The sequence below is a fragment of the Lacerta agilis genome, chromosome 1, assembly GCF_009819535.1.
Source record: "Lacerta agilis isolate rLacAgi1 chromosome 1, rLacAgi1.pri, whole genome shotgun sequence".
Lineage (NCBI taxonomy): Eukaryota > Metazoa > Chordata > Lepidosauria > Squamata > Lacertidae > Lacerta > Lacerta agilis.
In genome coordinates this window covers 45,686,976-45,714,866 of record NC_046312.1, presented here as the reverse complement: position 1 = coordinate 45,714,866, position 27,891 = coordinate 45,686,976, and the positions used below count along the sequence as shown (strand labels likewise).

General features: G+C 41.5%; 1 protein-coding gene across 2 annotated transcripts; it reads left to right on the top strand.

The window, feature by feature from the left end:
- The first annotated feature begins 2,160 nt into the window (after positions 1 to 2,160).
- EXD2 (exonuclease 3'-5' domain containing 2) lies at positions 2,161 to 21,600 on the top strand. Of its 2 annotated transcripts, XM_033146989.1 has the most exons (9): positions 2,161 to 2,274; positions 4,710 to 5,063; positions 5,999 to 6,258; positions 9,608 to 9,734; positions 10,665 to 10,984; positions 11,593 to 11,699; positions 12,266 to 12,401; positions 18,498 to 18,854; positions 19,117 to 21,600. In XM_033146989.1, the coding sequence occupies exons 2-9, from the start codon at positions 4,734 to 4,736 to the stop codon at positions 19,331 to 19,333; spliced, it is 1,854 nt and encodes a 617-aa protein (XP_033002880.1). In that variant the 5' UTR covers positions 2,161 to 2,274; positions 4,710 to 4,733; the 3' UTR covers positions 19,334 to 21,600. The 2 variants fall into 2 exon arrangements, with proteins under 2 accessions (XP_033002880.1, XP_033002889.1); XM_033146998.1 differs by lacking the exon at positions 2,161 to 2,274 and having other exon boundaries at positions 4,920 to 5,055.
- The last annotated feature ends 6,291 nt before the right edge of the window (positions 21,601 to 27,891 follow it).

Sequence of the window (27,891 nt, the reverse complement as noted above, 5' to 3'; positions counted from 1 at the left end):
GTTTCTGACATGCCTCCTGAACAAGGACTGAATTGCTACTAAGCCCACTTGAATTATGGAGCCTGAAGATACATTGACATCATGAACCCACATTCACTCTCCCGGGAACTGTGGAAAACGAAGGTCAGATGATGGCTAGAATGCAGATAGTGGAAATCTCATTGTGAAGATGACCAAACATGAATTAGAGTTCTTCATCATGACTATTGCATCATAGTGAAGAGGCCTTACTATTCTGCTTTCATTGCAGCCTCAGGTAGCCATCCTGCAGAGCTGTTCCACATGGTGAGTTTTTCTGTCATTTCTCCTGCCCAATGAAATGTGGAGCACTTGGAGGCCTACTGCGACAAATTTGTGAAGCTCTTAGGGGATAAAGCTGCTCGCCTCATGTTAAACTAGACAACAGGTTTACTACATCTCCAAATGAGATGCCTTGCTCATGTTGCGAAACACATGGATGTTGGGTAAGCATTTCATATTGCAGGAAGCTACAGTGTAGGTGTGACCATGTCATATAGTGGTATGGGAGGGGCTAGACTATGCAGTCCTGTGCCCCTCACATTATTTCAGTGCATCTGCCCTGAAAATGCAATCTCACAACTATCATGTTGGTCTGTTCCATTTCTGTTTCCTTTACCTTCCCTTCTGTTCTCCAGAGAAACTGAAAATTTTGGGTAAATTTCAGTTACACCAATGCCTGTCAATTTATTATTTAATCTGGTTAATCCGTATTTATGTCTTGGAGTACAGAATATGAGGTTAGTACTTTTTCCTGATAAATTAATACATACTGGAATAATATGTTCCTGTGTATACATTATTATCTCACAGGAGACCAAAGCTCCACCCTCTTCCCAACAGTAGCTTCCCAGGAAGCTCTATGGTACAGGCACTTCTGTCTCACTCTGGCTTGGCAACTAAATGAAGAACCAGGCAGCAACCTTCTGGCTAGATTTGGCACAGGGGCCAGCTCTGCTCTCTGAACCCCTATTTTGATTACTTGCTCCTTGTTCTGTTATTAAGGTCAACAAGAGCCAGGAGCAAAACAGAGATGCTCTTGATCAGGTTGTCACTGAGGACCCAGAAATTGGTTGTCAGTATCATAATGGAGGTCACAGTCCTGTCATACAAAAATATCCCCAGCCCCATTCTCTCCATTTTTGCAGCCTAATTTAGAAGAGGGCCAGGGTCTGAATCCTGCTGGTCTACAATTCATTCAAATATCCTCCCACTGAAATTTCCTTATAATTCCCATATTTAATTTTGTATCCTTATTAAGGCTTTTATTGTCATTAATTTTTAAATTTAATGTGTGTATTTGTCTTTGTATTGTTTTATATGAGCTTAAAGCGGAAATAAAGTGATTGGATTGATCCTCCCACCCCTGTCCACCTCTTTCCCTTTTTCTTCCCAATGTCTCAACAAATGAAACTGATTTGTAAAAATGATACATGTAAAAAATATGAGAGAGAGACATTGCACATACTTTTGTAAATCAAGAAATCGTTAATAAAAAATACTTTAAAAAAATTCTGTACCAGATACCAGTCTACCTTCTGCTGTTCCGTGATGTAATCATTATCAGTAGTGCAACCTGCTAATTTGATAGTTGGGGAACTCCTGCCTTCTGGACAGGGATCTACATTAAAACAAAATCACCAACAAACACACATTTAAAAAAAATTATGAAGGAAATACGCACGGCAACAGTTTCCAACATGTTGCCTCAGCAGAGATAGTTATGAGTTCCAGGCACAAAGGGCGATTTTTATTTTTTTATTTTTTGCTATAAACTGAGATGCAAGGATGCAATCCTATGGGCGCTTCCTTTGAACCCCGTCGCAATTAACTTCGTTTTAAACAAACCGTGATAGGATCGGGCTGCTTGAGTAGGACCTTCCCTTTCCGCACTCATTCTAAAAGCTCGGTTAGTGCGATCCGAAGCACATTTAACGCGTGTATAGGATTGCACAGCCCGCGCAAGAAACACACGCAGCGAATCCCAACCGCACTTGTTCTCTAGTAAAGGCTGGCCTGGTTTTAAGAACTTCGCCCACCAGGCGATATTCTTTTAACCAGCCCGGAAGCCCAGACAGATGCAACCACAGAGTCACAATTGCCGTACAACATGGCGACTCCCAGCGTTCCTGGAAGCTCCGGCAACACACGTGTACGTTTCCTCTCCCCGAAGGACGGAAGCGTGCGCTTACGAGCTGGCTCCGGGAAGCGCGCAGACCACGGAGAAGGAGTTCCTGCCCCACGCAACAGAAGCAGGTAACATGCACGTGTCTTTTGTTGATAGTAGATACGGGTTTATTGAAAGGTTCAGCCCTTGGGGAGGATAAAAAAGGCGAGATTGTTGGGTCTGGCGGGGGGGGGGGGAAATCGCCGTGAGATGGTTGCGCTTGATTTCCTCGTCGAGTGGTATTTTTCTTTCCTAAAGATTCTCTGTTATAATATCGTTCAGAGGTTGGTGGAGCTCTTTGCTTCTGCCTGCGACTGTAGCCCTAAGAATGCTAATAGCTACTGTATAAAAAAAACCCTCAAGATACAAAGGGGGCTTTAGACAAATCGGGTCTACTCGAGTGGAGCTGGGATATTATGAAGGAAGCCGCACCCTCCTGCTCCTTTTGCGATCTCTGAACCTAGTCCTGATTCATCAAGGAGCATCCCATTCTCCAAGTAAAGAATATTATGCGATCTTTACTCACCAATCGCCTTTCTTACCTCTCTCAGCTTCAACAAAGTTTCACGGTGTAGAGGGAGAGATTAAACTGTTACCTATATTATTATTATTATTATTATTTGCTGTTATCTGTTAACTGTCATGCAAACGCTATATGTGTGTTCGGATTATTATTATTATTATTATTATTATTATTATTATTATTATTATTTTATAAAGAACGTATTATGCAACACAAAGTGCCCACAAACAGTAAGCAACTAAGCACTATACAGATACAAAAAAGAAGTCCCTGCATTAAAACTCTGAGGGAGGGAGGTCTTATAAGGTGATCTGAACGCTTGCCTTTTGCAAAGCTCACCTTACTGCCCATTAACTCCATTTAAGAAACATTAATGGTGAAATAAAACAGTCGGTAGCTCTTGTAGTGAAACTGTCTGACTGGGAAGCTAATTACCTTGAGTCTATTAAGATTTACAAACATAAGGAAGTTTGATCAGTTGTAATGGAGTGGCAGTCTCTCCGCCACTCAAAATTGTTACAATGGAAACTGAAGCCACTCTGCTCAACGAAGACACAAATCGGCATTGAGAAAATATTTATTACATTTATTACATCCCACCACATGGGAAGCACAGAGTGACAAAGCTAAAACTCTGGAGCAGTCTCCCAAGCAGTCCTTTAAAAAATTGCTATTTTCTATCTTAAACCCATTGTGTTTGCTCTTCCTTCCTTCTTTCCTCCCTCCTAACTGTCATTTCCCTTGGATTCTAAAAGGGGTTTCCAGAGGATTTGTGCAAGAAGGATCAGAATTTGAAAAAGTGATTTTGGGGCCTAATACAAAACCAATCTAAAATATACAGTGGTGCCCCGCTAGACGAAAATAATTCGTTCTACGAGTGTCTTCGTAGAGCGAATTTTTCGTCTAGCGAAGCGGCAATGCAGAGCAGAGGTTTTCGCAATGAAATTTTTTTTTTTCCGTCTTGCGAGGCAGCCCCATTGACATTTTCGTCTTGCGGGGCAGCCTTCCGCTAGCGAATGCTGTTCGTCTAGCGAGTTTTTCGTCTAGCGGGGCATTCGTCTAGCGGGGCACCACTGTATAAACTATTGTTAGGGTGGGAGACTAAAAATGAACTTTTTAAGGGGGCAACGATAAAAATGGGCTATTGATATTGGGCATAATATTGAGATTGTTGAGTGGGGAAAATTATAGAATTCAGTGATGAACTTTTTGGCATGTTACCAAATAAGAGAAAATATGTCCAAAATGCAGTATAGATGGTATTTGACACTGGTCAAACTGGCTAAAATGTACCAAAAATAAAAATAAAAAATGTGTTGGAAATATCTGGAGGTAGAGGGTTCCTTTATTCGTCTATGGTGGAAATGTAAATAGGCAAAAGAATTTTGGGAGATGGTGTACAATGAGTTACAGAAAATCTTTAAATTTACCTTTCCCAAGAAACCAGAAGTATTCTAGGTGTAATTGGGAATGAACTTATTTTTATATGCAACAGCAGCAGCAAGGATAGTATATGCAAGATATTGGAAACAGAGATCCCAGGGGAAGAACAATGGATATACAAACTAGCTGACTATGCAGAGTTTGCCAGTATGACATCTAAAATAAGAAATCAAGATGGCAAATTGACGAGGTGGGAGTGGGAGTACCTAGGGGAATATTTACAAAATATAAATATAAATCAAATATAAATTCCAGGTAGGGAGTACTTTTGTGACCCACAGTTGATAATATGAAAGATAATAGAGTGTGGAAAATTGGGTGAAGGAATTAATATATATGCAGTTAAACAAGTTATAAAAAAGAACTGTCATGAAATGCAGGGGTGGGAAGTCAAACAGAATTATGGTACAGTATATAGTATGGAAAAAGGTTTAATTGTAAATCTGAAAAAAACCTCAAAAATAAAAATAAAATCTGGGTTTCCACAACCAAGTGCAGAGCTATTTCTTTTGTTTGGAGGTTACAAGGTAACTCTAAATAATGCCATTTTTTCTGTAGGTGAAGATGTATGGGGAATGAAAGATGCCAAGACAAACAACCATTGCTGTTACTGTGGCCTCCCTGTTGGGCATTGCAGCAGGAGGCCTGATTTTCTGGAAAGTCATCCGGCGTCAGAAACAAAAATATTGCGTTGCACGTAACCTAGGAAGAGCAGTCCAAGAAGGAGAAAAGGAAGACCCCTCGGAAGAGAATTTTCTCTCGCTCCATTCTTCCGCCACAATCTCCTGGGTGGAGAAGATTCTTGGGGCAGAAGTGGTGGTAATTTCTGAGGCAGAGCAGTGGAATGAATTGGAACCCTTTATTCAGAAAGTGTTGGTGTGTTGTCCAGTCCTTGGAATTGACTGTGAGTGGGTAAGTCATAAACGATGGGAAGGTCTGTTCCTTTAACATCTTAGGGCAGAAACAGATGATTGACAACCACATTACAATAGTCCAGTCTTGAGGTTACCAATGCAATTGCATTGTTATTACTGATGTTAAAAAGGATGCACTTGTCTAGGTCCCTTTGGTGTTTTTTTTTAAAAAATACACCACAACACATGTTTTATGGCAGACACTTAAAATATAACTAATCTATAAAGACAAAAAGTATAATAGATTTATGGCACTAGATCAGTGGCTCACCAGAATAAAAGAACTACTAGCTGCTGGCTAGGATTTTAGCCTAAGGGTTCTGAAACACAATACAGTCGTACCTTGGCTCCCAAATGTCTTGGGAGTCAAATGTTCCGGCTCCCAAACGATCGAAAACCAGAAGTGAGTGTTCCGGTTTTCGAATTTTTTGGGACGCTGAATGTCCAGCGCGGCTTTCACTGTTGTTTCCGGCATGCCTGCACAATTGGAAACCAGTCGGAAGCCGCGCCTTGGTTTCTGAAGGTTTTGGAAGTATAACGGACTTCCAGAACGGATTCCATTCCACTTCTGAAGTACGACTGTAATACCGGTAATGGCTAATGCATGATGTTACTGTCTGAATATGGGAGTGCTTCTGAGCTTGTTCATCACCAGCCCCATACATTATTGTAGTTAGGGGAAGGCTGTGTGCTTCACAAGGTGTAGTGTTTAGCAGTCTTAGAGCCCAGAGTCAGTTTGCAAATTTAACAACTGGTGATGCAACCTGTATTAATTCACATTAGGATAGGCAAGAAATATTGACTGAAAATGCATAATGTTCCCAGTAGGCTTGCTCTAGATAGCCAAAAAGCTTTTTAAAAATAACTCTGTACTTCTGTTCTGTTATGGCATATATATATATAATCCAGAAATGATCTTTTTATTTTTTCAAGGTCTCAGTCAAAGGGAAGAAGTATCCGCCTGTGTCTCTCTTGCAACTGGCTGTTTACAGTGGTTTTTGCATTATTCTTCGCTTGCCCCAGCTGACCAGAGGTGGACAGGTTCTTCCAAAGACTTTGCTGGACATTCTGGCAGATGGTAGCATCCTGAAAGTTGGGGTAGGGTGTTGGGAAGATGCTTGCAAGTTACTTCATGGCTACAGTGTAACAGTGAAAGGGAGCGTGGACCTTCGGTATCTAGCCGTAAGACAGAAGTATGTATCCTTGCAAGAAAATTTTGTGTGTGTGTGTGTGTGTGTATGCATGCACTGGTGGTAAGATGGAATTGTGTTTTCACATTTTTTTATTTTATTTTTAATGATGATTACTAGAGAAGGATGCTAGCATGGTTTCCCCCCAGAATTCATTATATGTAATTCATATAAAATTCATTAATCACATCTTGCACACAACTCCCAAAAAAGGGGAAAAACAAACGGTTGTTATAGCATCTTTACATTTATCCCCAACAATGCCACATTTTGGGGGCAGTTACTGCTGGCAGGAGCAGCAGGTATAACAGTGACCTCTGTGACAGACATGGTTCTCCAGCCAGCTAAGAAACCCCTCCTCTCCATCCTAACTGCCTGCAGTCAGCAGGTCTGTTAGGATCGCTCTGCCAATTATCTTCGGCATCACAGCAACATGCCATATGCTCGCACTCCAAAACAGGGGGAGCATTACCTCTTTTCCAATTACTTGTGATACTTGGCTGTAGTTGATAAGTTAACTTGACTGTAGTTATATTAATTAGTAATGAATTCTAAATTAGTCTCTGGCACTATATCCTTCAGAGAATATTACAAAACTACCGTATTTTTCGCTCCATAAGACGCACTTTTTTCCTCCTAAAAAGTAAGGGGAAATATCTGTGCATCTTATGGAGCGAATGGTGGTCCCTGGAGCTGAATTGCCCAGGGGCCAAAAGAGGATCGTGCTTTTTATTTTACAAAGAGAAAAGGGGGTGTTGAAAGGACCCCGCTCAGCAGCTGATCAGCAAAAGATTGGGAGAGAGATAAGAGTCCCCGGCTCCCTTTCAGCCCCGCCCTCTTGCCCAGGCCTCCTTTATTGAATGTGCTGCAGAGGGAGGTTGTTTGTTTCCCCAGCGACATGTGACTGGCTGATTAGATTATCTGTCTGGAAACTGTAGAAAAGGCTCCCTTTCCTTTAGAAGCTGCAGAAATGTGAGATAAACCCCATAAAAACAGAGCTTTTCCTCTTTGCTTTTCCCCCTTTGCAAAAAAACTGCAAAACTTTTAGCTGATCCTAAAAAAACAGGGTTTTTCCCTTTGCAAAAAAAGCTGCAAAACTTTTAGCTGATCCTCAAAAAACCAGGGCTTTTCCCTTTGCAAAAAAAGCTGCAAAACGTTTAGCTGACCCTAAAAAAACCCAGGGCTTTTAGAGGAGGAAAACCAGAAATTTTTTTTTTCTTGTTTCCTCCTCTAAAAACGAGGTGCGCCCTATGGTCCAGTGCGCCCTATGGAGCGAAAAATACGGTACTTTGGGCTCAGTTTTTTTTTTAAAGTTATAACTATCACACTTATACTTAGCTTATATATCAATCATTCTCCAAAACAGATTAATAAGTAGGCATGCCTGGGAGATATGGGAAAAATCATGACCCAATTTATAAATCTGCCACATTTTGGGGGGCAGCAGAGGCGTAGGAAGGTCAGGTGGTACCCGGTGTGGAAAATTTCTTGTCAACCCCCATTGATTACCCCCCCCCCCGCAAAAATGGTTTTACGCTATTTCATATTTTCTTACAAAGGAATAATAACAAGTAATAATAATAATAAAAACTTTTATTTATATCCCACCCTCCCCGGCTGAAGTTGGGCTCAGGGTGGCTAACATCAGATACATAACACTGGTATAAAATCAAACAATAATTAAATTACCTCCGAAAAACATCTCAAAATCAAATTGAAGTCTAATTAGATGGCTTTCCACAGGGTTAGGCTTGGGAACAGTAGTGCTCCACTGAACTGAAATTTCAGCCTTCATGACATAGGAAAACAGCCAAGTAAACAGCTATTTTGGTGGAGGAGGGTCAAGATATTAACCGATATACATGAAATTTCATAAATAGCTATATAATCCCTAGTATAGTAAGATAAGACCTTTGGAGCAGGCATTTTTTTTTAAAGTTTTTATGAACTGCCCTAGTAGGGCAGTAATTGTTCCTTGATAGTTTGTCACCCCCTCCATTATGGGGGGCAGGGGTTAAGATTTTCATAATACATAATACAATATAGAAAACTAATGCAAATAAAAAAGAATAAGAAAAACAGCTAAGAAAAGTACAAGTAGAATACAGAGTCCTCTTTTAAAGGTAGATCTTAGCCCTTACCACCCGCAGAAGGTAGTATCCCCTCCCAGCTCTTGCCTGGGATCTTTCTCCTCCAAGCCTCTCACATTTGCTGATGTATAGAATACTACTCTGCTGGGCATGTGCCCTGTTTTTCTGAGGACAGTCTTCTAGTTGAAAGGCATCAGGGCAGCAGACTGAGTGGGCCCTTAGGCCTCCTGATCACAGTCTTTCCCACTATAAGGGAGACAGAGAGAGATAACAAATGGAAAGTTGTGTCCTATCTGGCCACTTTTTTGTCTATGCATAAAGGGTCACCCTATATACCACGGATACTGTATTTTGAAAATATTTTCCTCGAATTCTGCCAACACATACTCCTCCCAATATAGACCCCATTAAGCTTATAAAATAGGTTGTCCTGCATATTTCCCCTATTTCTCCTTAGAGCCACAGTTCTCTTTCTGACCAATGTAGTCACATTTGATATATTTACTATTAGAGCTTTGAGAAATACCTCCTGTTATTTCTAGTTCGGAAGATGTTTTAGATCTTAAGGCTGCGTTCCTAAACATTTTTATAGAAGAGCAAGGCATGCTAAACTGAGAGGGACTTACTTCCAAGTAATCATACCTAAGATTGCAATATAAATCTCCAGGGTGGGTGTGTTGATGTTGTTTTTACTAAAGTCATTGCCAAGCATCCAGATTGGAGACAGCAGCAATTAAGAATATATTTATAAATAAAAACAAACTGTACAATGTTCTGCCCATCCATGATATGGGTCATGTCAATCAGAAATTACTCACTAAATTTGTCATGAATTTGCTATGATTTATCCCTGAAATATTATTCGTATTAACATCCAACCATATCCCTAAATATTTAGCTCTAGTTTTCCATGATGTTAGTGCACTGGCACAAGAAAGGTGGGATAGAAAACTCGTATATACATAAGGGAAGTTCACCTGCTTTTTCTTCTTTAATAATTGTATTTGTTTTATATACAGCTACCCTACTTTTTTCAAGTAACTGCAGTTGTGAAAAAACTTCCATGTTAATAACATTGACAATTTAGATGTCAAATCCCCAGATTAAGCAGTGAGTGGTTACACTTGGCCAAGAAAGTTCTAGACACAGATGGCACTTTCATATAGTGGTTGCAAAAACATATGCATCATTCTGTTCTGAAGTCATTTAGTTTTTCTGTGTAAAAAAATAACTCTTCTTTCTCCCATTTACAAAACCTAAAGTAAGGTCCTTCCCCAAAATGGACTCAGCCTCAAAGCTCTTTCTGAGAAGATCCTCAGCTACCCACTTGACAAGTCTTTTCACCTGCGCTGCAGCAACTGGGAAGTAGAAGAACTGACTGCAGAACAGGTTTGGTTTTTCATCACGGCACTGGTAGTAGTTAGTGGTTGTAGAGTCTTGTCACCAAGGCAGCTCACAGTAGTTCTGCAGTCATTCACTGTGGCTGTTGGAATGTCTCATTTTTCCTGTGGGAGAAGGGGAGCAAGGCTTTGCAGGAAACAGATATGAGGAGGGCTGAAGCACATCTTAAGGATTCTAATATATATATATATATATATATATATATATATATATATATATATATATATATATATACTGATTTGAATTAGGACTGCATTGCTTAAGCCAGGATCTGAAGACGTAAAAACTGAGAAAGAGTGGCATAAGGAGCTGCCACAACGGAGGGTATAAATGAAGGCCGGGAGCAGTTGTGGCTGTGTTGCAAGGAGGGATGTCAGAAAATTGTAGTGAAAACAGAAATGGGAGTGGAAATTGCTGGTGTTTGCTTGTTTGCCCAGAACAGAAATCAATCCAGTGAATACAATCAATAGTTGATGATGTTGCTTTCAGTCCACAATTGATATGTAATTGGTTATGTTCCTCCCCACCCAATCTGAATTGCATTTCCTTTACACTGAAATGAATGGTGTGCAATAACGTAGTGACAACCTAATGTACATAATTTATTACATAAGTTACATAATTTTTCAACAGCAGACAGCGAGGCAAATAGTGTAGTTTTTGGTGGAAGACGAACTGCAGCAGAATGGAAACAGTGCTTTCTTACACTGTTGGAAGTCAGTTTTACCTTAGCTTCATGGAGCTTTGGTATTGACTCTTTAGTGTGGGGGTTCTAAGGAGAATAAGGGAACTTAATTTCCTTATCTTATTAACCTGCATTCATTATTGTCATGTTTGGAATTGTTCCTCTTGGGCCTTCTTGAATACTGGAATCACCCCTGCATACTATAACACAGAGTTCTTGCTTTTCCTCTTCAGGTTGCTTATGCTGCCAGGGATGCCCAGGTGTCAGTAGCTCTGTTCCTCCACCTGCTGAACTTGCCCTTCCTTCCAGCAGGCTGTAAATATGCTCTTCTTCCTGGTTGGGAAAAAGTCCTTAAGATGTGTCAGGGTTTGGCAGATGTACCTTTCAAAGGAATAAACAGGAGTAGCTTTGGAGATGACGGAAACACAGGAGGCCCAAAGAAGAAAAGAAACATTCCAAAGTCAGTAAATGATGGACAGTCCCCTGTGAACCAACAATCAAAGGATCCTCGAAAGTACAAGCGAAAGCCGTTGGGCATTGGATATTCTGTTAGGTAAAACTGTATGCAGCTTTGTATAGTTTTTCACTAACTACTGGACATTTGGCACCAGTTAAAAATTAAGTTTTCCCTACAGGTTAACTTATGAACGTAGGATGCTGTCTTCGTACCCAATCAGAATCTGCTTGGTATTGGCTGCACTGACTGGCAATGGCTCTCCAGAATTTTAGATTAAGGACATCCTTAGCCTTACCTGCAGACGATGGAGATTGAACTAGGGACCTTCTGCATGGAAAGCAGGTGGTCTGCCACTGAGCTGCAGCCCTTCTCCAGCTTGTTAGTGGTGGCAATGAGCATGCCTGCCTGCTAAGGGGAAGGGCCATCTACTTGCAGGCTGATGTTGTGAAAGTTTACTCAAAGGTTCAGTCGGACTTACTTCATAGTAAGTGTGCATAAAATTGCAGTCTTCCTTGGAAGGAAATCCTGTTGAAATTAGTAGGTCTTGCTTCCTTGTAAATCCAAAGACTGAGGTGACAGTATTATTTACCTTTATTACATGTGAACTTGTGTGCAATAAGCAGAAGTATTAAGGTACTACCACTGTATATTTTGGGCAATGTACGTTAAACTTTCTTCTCTGTGACATCCATTTGTTTTTGCAGGAAATCTCCCTTGTATGACAATTGCTTCTTACATGCACCAGACGGGCAGCCTCTATGCACTTGTGATCGCATGAAGGCTCAGTGGTACCTTGACAAAGGCATTGGAGGTTTGTGAACCTGTTATTTTACTAGTCAGCAACATTGAGCTTTATGGCCAATGTTATGGTGAGTTAGAAGCTCAGCTACATATGGAAAACAGCCCACTATTTAATGTGTGTCAACATTTGGGCCATATCTGTCGGACAGTCTCTTGGGGTGCAGATGCTCTTCCCATCCATTCCAATTAAAATTTATCAAGTTGCTTATCTGAGGCTCACCACAGTGTGCGCTCCTTCACTTCATAACCCAGTCCTGGCCACATGCCCTTCTATCTTCTTTTGTTTCTCTTCCTCCGACGTGGGATCTAGATCCCTCAGTTTGGATGAAGGAAGTGAGGGATGAAAGGTATCAGAAAGGCAACTAGAGGTTTGTGGGCTAAAGCTGGACCACACTGAAACAGATGCAGAGGCTGAAGATGTTGGCTTGGAAAACAAGATTTGCCACATACACCACACCCTGCCACTGCTAAGCATTCATCTTCAGACATTCATTATTATTTTGTGCAACCCATTATTTAGAGAAGGCACGTAAGCAGAAATTAAACATTTTAACATCCTTTTTTTTGCCATTACAGAGTTAGTGAGCACGGACCCATTTATTGTGAAGCTACAGTTTGAACCTTCTGGGCGCCCTGAATCTAAAGCGGATTATTACTTGACTGTCAAAGAGAACCTTTGTGTTGTGTGTGGCAAAAGAGAGTCTTATATTCGGTGAGTTCTCCAGTAATCCAGGGAAGGCATTCAATTCTGGTAGAGCAAAATACTAGAGGCTGAAAGGGGATCAGGTGTTTGCTGAAACTGTTTATGAGACTTCCGGATAATCACGATGCCATCAGGAGGGGAAATTCTTCAGCAGAAGAATTTGCAGCCCTTTGAAGTCGGGGGACATCGCAAAAGCGCTGCGGATCCCCTCAGAAACCCCAGATCGAGTGTTCTGGGAGCTTGGATCCAGCAGATGCCCAAATGACTCCCCCCTCCCCGGTAAAGTTCTTTTTCTAAGAGCCCCGAGAGCGAGTGGGTCAGCGGCGAGGGCGCTGGGATTTACTGCTAACTTCAAAGAGTGAAGCTTCGTCTCCTGGTGGGAGCCAGTAGTCATTCTTCCAAAATTCAAGAAAAGCCTTTAATGAACTGTGAGTATCGGCTTTTGGGATGCAAATTTGAAAGAATTGGCGAAGCAGGAGAGTTAAAATAATGGAGGTCGGTCTCCTGCAGTTGGAATAGATCGGAGGCAGCAACATTTAGAGCGGAAGCCTTTGGACTTTGATCTAAATTAAAAGTTTCCTAGTCTGAAACTATTTGGACTCTAACCCCCCCCCCTTTTATGGCAGGGAGGGGGGAATTACTCTATTTACTTTCTAACCCTGCAAAGAGAAGATTTTAACTTTTGAATGCTCTAACCCTGACAGCGGGGGGGGGGGGCAGTTGGAATGGCAAGACTCCATTTTTTAAATGTTACATTGTAGCTACAGTGGTACCTCACAAGACGAATGCCTCGCTAGACGAAAAACTCGCTAGACGAAAGGCATTCGCTAACGAAAGGGTGACTCGCAAGACGAATTTTCCTATGGGCGCGACTCGCAAGACAATTTTTTTTCGCTTTTTCCCATCAAACCGCGCTTCCCCCGTCCGTGCTTCGCAAGACGAAATTTTCGCTAAACGACAGCACTCGCAGAACGAATTAATTTCGTCTTGTGAGGCACCACTGCAACTGGAAAGAATCACTTTCGCTTTACAGTTTGGAGTTATTTTTTACCTGCAAAGTCTACATAGTAGAAAAAGCACTTTGGATTTTATATTTCTTCGTTAATCCTACAAACTGATGTGGGAAAGGTTTCTCCTCTGCAAAAAGTGACTTTGAAAAGTACTGCTCTGTGGCGCATTGTTGCTGTAATTTAGAATAGCACCCCGGTGGCAAGTATTGGAACTACTGCATTACTCATGAAGTTTTGTTTTCATTAACACTTCCTGCATTACAAGGCTGTTATCTAGAGGTTGACCTTGAAAGATGACTGGAAAGCCTGTGGACCAGGAAGGATTCTAAAGGATCTGAGCATATTGTGGAAATGTTACAAAATCTCATTACAGAGTTAAAGGCAGAAATTGCTGGATGTTCTCAATTAAAAGCCACAGACAAGTGACAATTAAATCACAACTTGATGATTTTAAGAAGTCATTTGGAGAGCTGAGAGAAGAAGTTCAACAGGTTAAGAGAGACGTCTCGAGCTTGGGGGGTGAGAGTTAAAGTCCTAGAGGAAGAGGAAGTGAAAGGGAACACCAGATCCTTGGATTTGCAGAAGACACAGGAACAAATTTTGGATTTCTTCAGATGCGAGAAAAAGAGACCCATTTGAGATTGAGAGGAGTGCCTGAAGGACAGACAGAAAATCTGAAGGACTGTCTGACTGAGGAACTGGCTGCCTGGTGGGAGCTGGAGAAGGAAGAGTTGGGCTCGTGGATCATGAATGCTTTCAGATACGGAGCTAGAAGGAAGAGAGAAGCCAAGACTCCAAACGACTGTCTGATAGTATTTAAAGCCAAAGAACAGAGAGACACAATCTTAGGATTACATTATAAGAAGAACCTCAGAATTCAAGAACAACCAGTGATCCTCTATAAAGAGGTTCCAAAAATGCTTCCTCGACACATGAAAGAATTATCAGGACCTTACCCAGGCTCTGAGACATAAGGGAATCCCATTTCGCTGGGGATTCCCTCAAGGACTTTCCTTCAAATTTCAGGAAAGGAAACACAGAATTAAGACACCTGAAGAGATGAGAATCTTTCTCGATAAGACATCCAAAAGACTTTGAATTACCGAAGCCAGAAGTAGCAGCAAACTAATTCCACTACTACTTTTCTTCACAACCTTAGTACAAAATGGCATTAAAGACACTTCCATGGAATGTTCATGGTTTGAACTTAAGACCTAAAAGACAATAGGTGCAGCATGTTTTATTGAAGCAGAACTTGGACAGAATATGTCTACAAGAAACACATGTAATCAGAAACTGCAGGAAAATTCTGCAAAATAAACGGCTGGGCCAAGAGTTCATTTCTTCAGATATTGTGAAGAAGAGAGGTGTGGTGAGAGACTTGATCCAAAATTGATTTTTAAGGATGACGAAGGAAGAATTGTGGCTGTGGAAGTTACAGCACATGGCGAAAGACTTTTAATTGTGGGAATCTATGCACTGAATGATGGAAAAGCAGGATTTTATAAGGACTTGGAAACAAGATTGCTGGATTATCTGGACTATAAAATATTACTTCTGGGAGATTTGAATGGAGTGGTCTCCACACTGATGGACAGAACTCAAAGACAAAAGATTTCAAATGATGGAAGATTACCAAAGACTTTTTTCGATATGGTTGATAATTTTGACTTAGTGGATATCTGGAGACTGAGAAACCTATTAGAAAAAGACTTCAGTTTCTATTCAGAAGCAAATAGATCGTTCAGTCATCTCGACTATATCTAGATAACCAAAGATCTTGTACCAAGAGCAATTAAGACACAAATCCTCCCAAAAACATGTTCTGATCACAATCCGGTCACGTTGGAATAAAAAACATCTCTGCATAGATCCTTTAGATGGAGAATGAATGATGCTTTATTTAGGAATTAACAGACTGTGGAGAAGGCCCAAAAGACCCTAAAGGTTTATTTTGATATCAATATGAAAGAAGATAAGATGTGAGGGTCGTATGGGACGCAAGTAAAGCAGTGATGAGAGGGTTCCTAATTCAGCAAAATTCAATTAGGAAGAGGACCCAGAATGATAAGAAAGAAAATATTCTGATTCAGTTGAAGGAAAAAGAGAAAAAATTAAGACGTAATCCAAAAGATCAGCAAATTCAAAAGGAAATCAAGGCCCTGCAAGTTCAGTTTTCTAAAATTATCAATCAGGAAATTGAATGGAAAGTTAAAATGATGAAGCAAAGATCTTTTGAATCTGCAAATGTGGAAAATTGCTTGCTTGGCAATTAAAAAAGAAACAAAACACAATAACTCAAATTGAGGTCGATGGAAAACCTATTGAGAACCCCGCAGAGATTAGAAAAAACTTTCAGAAATTCTATAAAAAACTGTACAAAAGAGAAAAGGAGGACAAGGAAAAGATGAAAAAAAATTCTGGAAATGAGAGGACAGCAGAAAATTCCCACAGATAAAAAGACCCTACTCAACAACCTAATATAGAGATGGGAAGTTGAATTGGCTATTGGACAAATGGAAATAGGCAAGGCTCCAGGACCGGATGGCTTAACAGCAAAGTATTATAAAACTTTGAAGGACTGGTTAATTCAACCTTTAACGGATGTTTGCAATAAGATTTTTTTGGGGGGGGTAAGTACCCGAAACCTGGAAAGAAGCTTTCATCACTTTGATTCCGAAACCTGATACGGACCGACGACAAGTTAAGAATTACAGACCAATTTCTTTGTTCAATGTGGATTATAAATTTTTTGCCAGTATTTTGGCAAGAAGATTGAAGATAGTTCTGAGTGAGTATATAGGTAAAGACCAGGCAGGTTTCCTACCTGGGAGACACATGAAAGATAATGTTAAGAACATTGTTGACATTTTAGAATTGTTGGAGGCAAAGAAGGATTGTAAAGCTATTTTGATGTTCATTGACGCAGAGAAAGCCTTCGACAATGTTTCTTGGAGTTTTTTGAAGCAAAATTTGGATATTATTGAGGTCGGCCAAAACTTTATAAATGCTATAGAAGCAATTTATTCGGAACAAAAAGCAAAACTTATTGTGAACAATGTGATATCTGATGAACTTAGAATAGAAAAAGGAACCAGGCAAGGGTGCCCACTTCCCCCCTCTTATTTATCTCGGTCCTGGAGGTATTGCTGAATATGTTAAGAGAAAAAGATGAAGTCAAAGGTTTTGGGGTAGGGTCAAAACAGTATAAATTGAAAGCCTTTGCTGATGACTTAGTGCTGACATTACAGGACCCAGAATCCAGTGCACATAAAGCACTGGATTTAATACATGAATTTGGACAGCCTGCAGGTTTTAAAGTGAACAAGAGTAAAACCAAAGTGTTAGGTAAAAACCTTACGGCTGAAGAGATCACTAGAATAGAAGAGAGTACTGGTCTAAAATTTGTTTAAAAGGTGAAATACCTTGGTGTGAATATGACTTTAAAAATTGAATTTATATAAGGATAATTATGTTAAATTGTGGAATGAAATCAAGAGAGACATTGATATTGGATCAAATTTTAAGTTGTCACTTATGGGACGGATATCAGTTGATAAGATGAATGTATTGCCAAGAATGTTATTTTTATTCCAAGTTCTACCTATTATTGATAAGGTTGTTTTAAGGAGTGGCAGAAAATGTTATCAAGATTCATCTGGCAGGGGAAGAAACCAATAATTAAATATAAACTTTTAACAGATGCAAAGGAAAGAGGGGGCTTCTCCCTGCCAGATCTAAAAATTTACTTTGAAGCTGCTGCCTTCTGCTGGCTTAAAGAATGGTTTCTGTTGGATAATACTGACCTTTTAGACTTGGAAGGTTTTGACAATGTATTTGGATGGCATGCATACTTATGGTATAACAAGGTAAAGGCGCATAGCGGCTTTCAAAATCATAATTAGAAAGTCATTGTACAATGTGTGGATGAGATACAAAGACTAAGGAAAACACCTAGGTGGATTTCACCACTAGAGGCCAAGGCCCATAAAAGGTTATTAGTTCTTTTCCCCCCTTTCCTTTCCTCCCCCTAAAACTATATTTTGTTAAAATGTTTCATGATATTATCTTTGTTATAAATTTTACAAAATCAATAAAAATCATTTTAAAAAAGGATCTGTTTATTGGGGCAGGGGTGCACTCAGTGCCCTATCCCCCAGTGCCCTCATACACCTCTTCCTGCCCACTCAGTCTCCGGCCTTCCCCATGTTGGTCAGGGAAGGTCTGCCGAGGGTTGCCAGGCTCCTGTCCCACAACACAACAGTGGCACTTCCTTCGGGGTAAGGAAGAGATCTTTACTCAGGCTAATAGCAGTATGGGCTCAGAAGCAAACACAAGGTTCACGAGTCAAGAGTTCGGGGTACGTGAGCAAGACAAGAGATTCATAACTGAATAGGAACTACAAAGATGTCTCAATGTTTGACACACCTCTCTCAGATGAGGTGTGGCGTGCTCACTTATGGGACTCGTGTCCTACATGTGCACCAGCACAACTCCTCCTGGGTGGTTAAAACTGATTCCACCTACCAAGATGGTCCTGAGCTCCTGTTTCTTCAGCTCATCCCTAGCTGGACAGAATCCTCTCCATTCCTAATGAGCCTCTCTGCTGCACAGGAGGGGTGGCGGCGAGATCTGATGGCTGTGCTTCCCCAGCCCTGACATCTAGAGTAAAAAGGAGGAGGACCTGCATTCTTCACCTCCAGGTGCCCACCTTCCTGACCCTCATCTGCTCCAACTCCATCCTCTTCCCCTTGTCTGGGATTCCTACCCCATGCCCAATCCTGATTAAACCAAGGTACCCGTGGCAAGGGCTTTTATTTGCATTTGCTTTAATGTAACTAGAACCAAGCATGTTTGTGGACCCTGAAAAACACTTCTTCAAAATTTAAACATGTACGGTATACCCTACCTTTTTATCGCTTTGCTCATTTTATTGTGTTTTGCTGCTCTGTATACTGACTTTTTGTGTCATTAACTGCCTTAGGGATGAGGAATCGGGGATGAGCAAGCTAGGATACCACATTAGATCAGGTTGTCACTGGGTTGTTGCAAGCTCAGAGCTGACTGTTGGCAACCGCTGCTGTTTCCTCAACAGGAAGAACATAGTTCCTCATGAGTACCGGAGGCACTTCCCCATCCTGATGAAGGACCACAACTCCCATGACGTGCTTCTCCTCTGCACTTCCTGCCATGCCATCTCCAATTACTATGACAACCATCTCAAGCAGCAGCTGGCTGAGGAGTTTGGTGCCCCCATTGGTTGCGAGGAGGGCATCCGCCTCCTGGAAGACCCCATCCGCAGGCAGGTCCGCTCAGGCGCCAGGGCTCTCTTGAATGCAGACAGTCTTCCCAATGCCAGGAGGGAGGAGTTGCTACAGGTGATCAAGGACTACTTTGACTCTGTGACCGTTTCCCCGGAGATGCTGCAGGAAGCAGCTGGACTGGAAACCAGGTACCGTCGGAAACTTAGCTTGCTGACAGTTCTGTGTCTAGGTTGCAGGGGTGATGGAGAGCCACAGCACTTCTCATTTCTGCCTGTTTCTTTGCAACACCCTCTCAAGGCTTCTGTTTGTTTGTCCCCAGCCTGCTCGTGTTACAGATAATTTTATAAAGTGCACACAGGAGGCCAAAATGTAACAGGCCTGTGTGTGGTTTGGAATTCCACAGGGTCCTGTCCTTGTATCTGAATCCACATTTTCTTTATGCCCTTTCAGGATTTGTAACGAGAGCTACATGCCACATGGCCTAAAAGTGGTACAGTGTTTTTCCCGCGGGGGCCTTCGCTCCCTCATGCAGCTGGAGAGGCGCTGGCGACAACACTTCTTGGACGTTATGAAGCCCAGGTACCTCCCGACGCAGTGGTCTGTCAGTCACAATCATGAGAAGCTGATCCAAAAATATGGGGAGGATCTCCAGGTCGAACTCTCTTGAAGCGTAATGAGGATTAATACACTAAGAAGGTGACGGGAAATATACTTGGGAAATAAACTGGGGCTCTTTGTTTTCCATTATGCACCAATACTGGATGTGCAGGATCCTGCTCAGATTGCCTGTCGCTTAGGAAATCGGCAAAACCATGAGAAATGGTTAAAACATCTTTTTAAAGTTCTGAATAAATTTTAAGTACAGTACTATTTGAACCCTTTGTTTCTGTGCTGCATTGTTACACAAAGGCTACTGTAGCCAGATTTTTGTCAGGGAGGGACTTCCAGGATCACGAAGGATGTCATGGTGGCAATGAATACTGTTTTAAAGTAACAAGTGTGTTCCCTCTGGTCCCGGTCTCCTCAGCAGACTGCAGTAAGCCTATTTTAACTTTACCTTTGTGGTAACTGGAAAAAGCAATAGAAGATAATGTCAGACTGGTGGTGTTACAGCACAAGGTGTATTTGAAGCTGTTGAGTGCTTGAATTTCATCCCAAACAAGAGCTTTTCAAGTTCCCATCTGTCCAGGCTCAAGCACTCACTTGACCAGTGACACCAGGGGAAGGGAAAGGACTGTTCAGGAATTCCTGACTAAGCCACAGGCAGTTTCGAGAAGACCACTCCTTTATTGAAAGACTGAGGCATGTGGATGTTTTGTTTTTCTGTCCCTCATTCTATTACCCAAGTAAGAAATACTGGCAAATACTAGGTGCAAACTGCCTTAACAGCATCTCATAGCCACTTTTTCTCTATGGTGGAGCCAGTCTGCTAGCTTCCCAGCAAGTGCGTTGCTATTTTGGTTCTCACGCTGTTTCAGAAAGTGCAAATTAGGTGGGTTCCCCTTTAAAGGTGAACTGAATGAATTTCTCATCCCTAGTCTGAAGCAAGATCTCTACCTTGACTTCTGGAAGGTGTTGAAATTCAATTCGTATTTAAATGTGAACCTACCTAAGCTTGAACTTTCCAGAACATTACGAGATCCAAAACATAGCCAGCCTTCAAAATGCACAGCTCACTGAATTTTGAGAAGCTGCTCTCCAGCCAAACAATGTTTACAGAAACACATATATCAGGGGAAAGTGTGCAGAAAAATGATTATATTTGCCGGGGGAAATGTGCATTGGTCAAAACTATATACAAGAATGTCTGTGTGTGAGGATCAACGCTGATCAATTTTCACGCCGTTTAAAAAAATAAACCCACCAATTGCTGTGGAAACGCGTCAAACTGATTTTAAGATTGGAGAAATATTAATCTGAGAGAACTGAGATTGACAGGTCTGTCCATCCCTATTCCAGACACATGGAAGAGGAGATTGTTACTAAAACTTACTGCAAAATTAAACAACAACCGACTGCTATCTTATTAACCAAGAATCACTGTGGCATATGAATCCTGAGAAGTTAAGTGGCTGAGGCCTCATCTGCAGTATCATACTACTTTAAGCAGTCATGTCTTCTCCCAAAGAACAGTAGTTTGTTAAGAGATCCCATTCCTTTCACAGTTACAATTGCCAGAGTGGTTTAATGATCAGTCCCTCTTCCCAGGGAACTCTGGGAATTGTAGTTCTGTGAGGGGAATCCTAATACCCTTAGGGTCTTTTCTGCTTGCCACAATTAGCTCCCTAGAGCTAGAACTAAAAATAAGACTTTTCTTCAGTTGCTTAGTCCAGCATCTGGACTGATAGTTCATTGATATGATTTTAAAACTCCTGATACTTGAGGTTTGCCAGGCTTGTACTGGCTCTCAGTCTGATCAGATTCTGTCACCTTTACACTCTTTGGTGCGGGAGGAAGACCATTTTTATTTACCCAGGCTTTTTAAATCTTTGCCTCTTAATGCAATTAATTTCAGATCTGCAGTGTACTTTTAGTGATGCTGTGCATCTTGTACTGTTTTACTGGTCGCTGCTGACATTTTTATGCTGCTGTTTTATTGTTTCATTGATACTGTATTTTAGTGTTTTGTTGCTGCATGCTGCCCCCTGAACACTGATATTGGGCTGCATACAAATACTGTAAATAAATTGAAACAAGCTGCCTTGCAATGGAAAGGGGGGAATGGCTACATGAATCTTAACTAACCTCACAGGGTGCTGTGAGGTCTAACCGTTATTTATACATTCTAGGGAATTTAATTGGGTTTTTAAAAAAGAAAAGAAATAAAAACTGTGCTACCAGCTATTTGTGTTCACCATTAATATTTGATAGGAGTGTCAACATTTCTGCGCATTTTAACATTGTTGAATAAATCTTAGTTTTAAAGAAATGATACACCAGCTGCTTTGTTTTCTTCTCTTTGGTTTGGTGCCAAACTTCATTAATTGGAGTGGAAATTCTGTTAAGTGCTTGGTAAGGTCACCCATATTTCTGCAGCTCCCTGCCACAACAGATGCCCCTCCAATGAGTCCCTTGGGCACTTTAAGTGACTTTTGAGGGCCACAAAGAGGAATGGGCAAATCTGTCTCTTTAGGGCCTATGTCACTTTCCCATCTGTTCACTCATAAATACCTTTTGTCTTATTTTCACATATAATTTGATATTTTAAAAAGCCAACCTGCCTGAAAATCAGCACATTTAAACACACATTGTGAACATTTTCTTTAAGGATACAAAGCTCCTTTTCTCTCCCAAGTATGAGCTTTAGACACGTTTTATACTTTTTTAATATGTTTTTGTAATTAGCTAAGAGTTGTGTTGCAGCATTTGGAGAGGAGCAGAACCAAATAGCTCTGTTCTAATCCACAAATCAGTGTGGGAGGTGCGGATCAAATCAGTGCATATCAAATTTGCAAAACTTGAGTTCCTTGTGGAACCCTATCTGAAACAAGGGAAGGAAGTCAATAAATCATTGCTCACATGCATGGGCAGAAGTGCCTATGTTTGTTGCATTAACAGGTTTGGATCCAGACACATGAGTACTACCCATTTTTGAATTATCTGTTTTAGCTATTCCTGATGAAAACTCCGACTGTTTCCTTCAAAACTACTCTACCTCTTTTTCCTCTTTCCCACTGTTTAAATTCATTAGATGAATGAGTATTGTTTTTGAGCAAAAGTGAATGTTCTCATCAAGATAACGAGAGAAACAGAATTTCTTTCATAGGCCCTGAGAGATGTCTAAGCACGTATATTTTTCAATTCCCTTCTTACAGTGTTCCTCCTCCATCCCTCTCTGTGTCTTCCCTTCCCTTCAGAGTACAAAATTCTACTTGATTCTGGTGCTAAAAGGAACCTAATGTCAGTGAGTCACTAGATGACACCCAAGGAGTCTTAATGTTGTAATTAATGTTTCAAAGACAGGAACTACTGGAAAAGGGAAGGAATAGATGCAAGCTGTCCCGTAACCTACTATGGGTGCTGCTGCTTCTGCGAGGTTTGGAAAGGGTGTCTCTCTGCTTCCAGTGCAGTGTACCACCTTTGCCAGGATCCTAAAGAAGAACAGGGATAGGGAACCTGTGGCCCTCCAGGCATTGTTGGGCTCTTAACTCCCATCCACCCCTGTCAACATGGCCAATGGTCAGGTGCGATGGGAGTTGTGGTCCAACAGAATCTGGAGGGCCACAGGTTCCACATTTCTAGTCTTAGAGATCATAGATCATAGATCATAGAATTGTAGAGTTGGAAGGGACCCTGAGGATCATCTTAGTCCACCCTCCTGCAATGCAGGAACATGCAGCTGTCCCATACGGGGATTGAACCTGCAACCTTGGCATGATCAGCACCATGCTCTAACCAACTGAGCCATCTAGCCTTGAAACTTTTCAGTTTCTTGCCTTTGACTTTTAATAGACTGCAGTGGAGGGTTGCTTGCCTCATTCTTCACACCTTTTTGACTTAGAGCCCCTAGACCCTTCTCCACTCCTCCCACTTCTAAATCATTTTACCCCACCTTTCTGATGTCTACACGTCACTCAGATCAGTTTACAACAATCGCACAATAAAACTGAAGCACTGGCAAAATGCAACAGAGGCAGAAATGGTGGATAAAACAATTCTCCGTATTTAAAACCATTAATGACCAACAGAGTCTTGTCCATTAGGGCAAATGGGAATGCTGCCCTGCTAATCTCAATCTGTTTTTCTTAGTTACAGCCAGGCCAGAGGGTGGCGCTGCCTGCTAGCTTTCTCCTCCCTCGTCTCACTGTTTCCTTAGTAGACTTCATTAGGGAAGAGATTGGGGACAAAACTAGAATTACCAGTAGATCTGCCTTCACCTCCTCTGGGCCTTTCTGCTTTCTACCCTACCAGTCTCAATGGGACCCGGCCATCACAGTTAGTAACCTTGCAAGGCAAAAGCCTGCTGAAGTAGAAAGGTCTTGAAAACTAGAGATGCTGCCAGCCACATGTTAACGGATAAGATGCTCCACAACTTGAGTGTTGCTCCTCTCTCTAGTCACTGCCAACCACACTTCTACCACATCTGGATAGCAAAGAGGGACCACTTTGCAGATCATAGGCAACAGGTAAACTGGAGCAGCAGGAGGAATTCCAAAGAGTCCACAGCAATTTATGCCAGAAAATAAATCGCTAGTCTTTAAGGTGCTACAGAGTGGTGTAGTGGTTAAGAGTGGTAGTCTCATAAAATGGGGAACCGGGTTCGCGTCTCCGCTCCTCCACATGCAGCTGCTGGGTGACCTTGGGCTAGTCACACTTCTCTGAAGTCTCTCAGCCCCACTCACCTCACAGAGTGTTTGTTGTGGGGGAGGAAGGGAAAGGAGAATGTCAGCCGCTTTGAGACTCCTTAGGGTAGTGATAAAGCGGGACATCAAATCCAAACTACTACTCCTCCTCCGCCTCCTCCTCCTCCTCCTCCTCCTCCTCCTCCTCCTCTTCTTCTTCTTCTTCTTCTTCTTCTTCTTCTTCTCCTTCTTCTTCAAGACTTCATTTTTTATGTGCAAATATATCACAACATTTGCTGAATTAACCCCCATACAAAAATGACATCATATTGACTTTGCTTTTTAAAAGTGGGGGTGAGGGATAGGTCTGCTTGCTCATTACATTAGCCTTCCTTCATAAAGCAGTTTACAGACCATATACAAGAGAATGAAGAATCAGAAATTGCATGTAAGGACCTGCCTTAGTGCCAATTTTCTACCTGGAATTTATTGGCTAAGCAGACATAAGGCAAAGTATTCTCCTTCAAAGCAGGTGTGATTTGAAGCCAGGACTTGGGGTGTTCCTAGAAACAATGAACTTGGGGTCCTTAACTGCTAGCAAATCAACATTGTCAGCAATTTTATCTCTTAAAATAACCTCTGGCGATCAGGCCAGTGGGGACGGAGCAGGAATCTTGCGGAGAAGGAAGTTCAAGGCAGTAATGAATTAACCTCTTAAATTCTTAACACCAGGATGGCAAGTTTACAATACTAATTTTGTTCACAATGCTAACTACAGTACATTCATACTTACTCAAGCGCAGAATCGGGGTGGGAGGAGCTCAATATATCTTTTTAGGTTTTGGTTGGGTGAGATGGAAGGAAGGAAGGAAGGAAGGAAGGCTAATGTAATGAGTGAGAGTTGTTTGCAATTCAGTGTAGCCTTCTTTTCTGTCAGACCCAAACTTCATGGCAACTTTATACTGGGGTTTTCTGTGACTCTGGTGTCCAGGTTAGGAAGCACCTCTCTGGCCATTGTCACTTGCCATAGATTCATTTTATTTCCACATTCCATTCCTCTGCAGTCAGAGTGTCCAGTATCTTTGTCTCACTCTAGCCGATATTTCACTGGTAGCACCAAGACTCTTAACCCTTTCTCTCTGCACCTTGCATGCTTTCCATTTTTATGGCATAAACATTTTTTTTTCATATGTAGCTGTTAAGGTGCTATCTTATGGTCTCTGATGTCACAGATGATATTATCCTCCAGGCAGTTGCCAATTCTGGTGCATTCGTTTGGAAAATGACCTCTTGGTAACCACGCAGCTGTCCGTTTCCACTAGTCACGCAGATTGGCATATAAAATCCTTGACCACATTCAGCCTTCAGCTTCATTCCAAAAGCCTAAATGCTTCACTAAGAACATATGGCTTGAGTTTAGCAAAGATGGGGGGCCCCCCTTTGGAAAGTAATTTATTATTTTATATAGCCGTTTAAGAAGTTTCCAAAAAGCTATCCTTTGGAAAATAAAGCCAAAACATGAAGAAGCTCTCCACTGCCATACAAGGCTATGTTTTGAATGTTTTAGTATAGCATGTGGATTAAAAAGAACGAAGGCCTCCAAATTCAAACTGGAATTGCATTTTAGGTTGAGTTTTTTAAAAAGCCATTATAAGGAGTGGAAGAAGAGAGGGAAAAAGAAAATGAAAAGGTGAAAGAAAGAAAAGAGAGCCATGGAAATTCGGCACATTCATAATTTTTTTGTCCCATCAGCGGCAGCCAGCAAGACCAATGCCACCCTGGGCTCCTTTAGGAGGAAAGGCAGGATACAAATGGAATAATTCAAAAGAAAAACAAAGGCTTTGTATCCCAGCACTATAATATTTCATATTCATCTTTTTCCCACAACAGCACGGGGTAGATTAAATCATCATCATCATCATCGTTCCTTTCTGCTTTGCCCCTGTGCCAAAAAGTAAGGTGTGGCTGTATTAGAATTACCTCTCTATGCTGGGTAAAGGTAGAGGATTCTGCTCTTGAGAAGGGAACATTGTCCAGTTATCTTTATCTGGGAAAGATGCAGATACTCTGAACCCCAGAAGCATCTTGGAAAATGCTATGCGGGAACTGAGACATAAACTATTTCCTGATCTTCAAAGTAAGCTACAGATATGCAGAGCATAGCCTAAAATGCAGAGATATAGAATCAATTGATCAGATAAACATATATATATATATATTCAAACATGAATCAATTTGAAATCAATTAAATATGCAGAGAGATATATAAAATCGATCAACATGAATTCAGTTCCAGTGGTCTAGGCAAGCAGAATTAACAATGATGCCAAGAAGGAAAGGTAATGGATTTGTTTCTTTTTATAAAGAGATGTAAAAATACCCACGTTTCTATTTTCTTCTTCTAATTTGCAAGCAGGCCTCAGAGGAGAGAAGAGGCAAAGATGACTAAAACAAAAGGTTGTCCACCAGCCAAAATTTTACTGATCTAGCCAGCAGAATGTCTTGGCTGTGTACGCACTATGCATTTAAAGCACATTTAAGCATTTCCACCAATTAATCCTGGGAACTATAGTTTACCTGTCACAGAGCTACAATCCTCAACAGCCTTAACAAACTACAGTTCCCGGGGTTCTTTGTAGGAGGGGGGAGTCTTGTGCTTTAAATGTATGGCGTATATGCAGCCATTGTGGGCACCTGGAGAAACTGCCCAATGTGCTCATGTTCAGCCTCTGCACCCAAAGTATCAAGCTGAGCAGTTTCAACCAGCCTCTGTGTGGTAGCTGCAATACACCTTGTTATTTCTCCCTTTCCTGTGCCATGCACTTGCAAGAAAGTACAAGAAGGGACACTGCACCAGCGCATCAAAGCATAGTTTTCAGCCTGAGGCAACGGTGAGATACACAAAGCAAGAGTGGTGCGATGAAGGGGGTTTGGGAGACTCTGAGAACAAATGTGCAGAGGAGCCCAGAGCAGCAGAAGTGATAAAAAGAACGGACAGATGGCCTCCTTCTCCACAGCCTCTGCAACCTTCCATAGGGACCAGGCTTCAGAGCTTGTTCAGCAGGAACATTTAATTACTGTGCAGTCGGAGGGATTGTGCAGAAGGAAGGATTTCACCTCCTCTTTCCCTCTTTCCTAAGGCTGCTGAGCCACTATATTTTTCTACTAAAAATTCCATGGTTGACATTTAAAAAACAATCATGATTAAGGAACTGTTTTTTAATTGTAGCAGCATAGGTACAGCACAGTATACCTGAAGGAGCGCCTCCACCCCTGTCGTTCAGTCCAGACACTGAAGTCCAGCTCCAAGGGCCTTCTGGTGGTTCCCTCACTGCAAGAAGTGAGGTCACAGGGAACCAGGCAAAGGGCCTTCTCGGTGGTGGCACCCGCCCTGTGGAATGCTCTCCCATCAGATGTCAAGAAAATAAGCAACTATCTGACTTTTAGAAGACATCTGAAGGCTTCCTTGTTTAGGGAAGTTTTTAATGTTTGATGTTGTTGTTGTTGTTGTTGTTGTTGTTGTTGTTATGTTGGGGCCTGCCCAGAGTGGCTGGGGAAACACAGCCAGATGGGCGGGGTATAAATAATAAAGCATTATTATTATTATTATTATTATTATTATTATTATTATTATTATTATTATTATTATACATCCTAAACTCTGTGACCTGGATCCTAAAACAAATCAATGAACATGGCAGATGGAAAGTTTCCTCTCTTCTGCAGGCACTGTAGCTTCCTAAACATGGGGTGGTGGCAGGGTGCTGTTTGGGAGGGGAAATCGACCTCTGGGATTCCACGCTCCCTCTGGCGAGTCCCTTATTGCATTGCAGGGTGTTGCCCTAGATTACCCTCGTGGTCCCTTCCAATTCTCCCATTCTAAGATTCTGTGATTCTAAAGATTCTCCACAACCTGGAGAGGCTTGTTAGGGGGCACAGGTGC

Excerpts from the sequence above, each read along its gene's own strand:
- EXD2 (XM_033146989.1), top strand. The coding sequence starts at position 4,734 with ATGCCAAGACAAACAACCATTGCTGTTACTGTGGCCTCCCTGTTGGGC. Across the intron at positions 5,064-5,998 it reads TTGGAATTGACTGTGAGTGG|GTCTCAGTCAAAGGGAAGAA; the intron begins GTAAGTCATAAA and ends TATTTTTTCAAG. Across the intron at positions 12,402-18,497 it reads AAAAGAGAGTCTTATATTCG|GAAGAACATAGTTCCTCATG; the intron begins GTGAGTTCTCCA and ends TTTCCTCAACAG.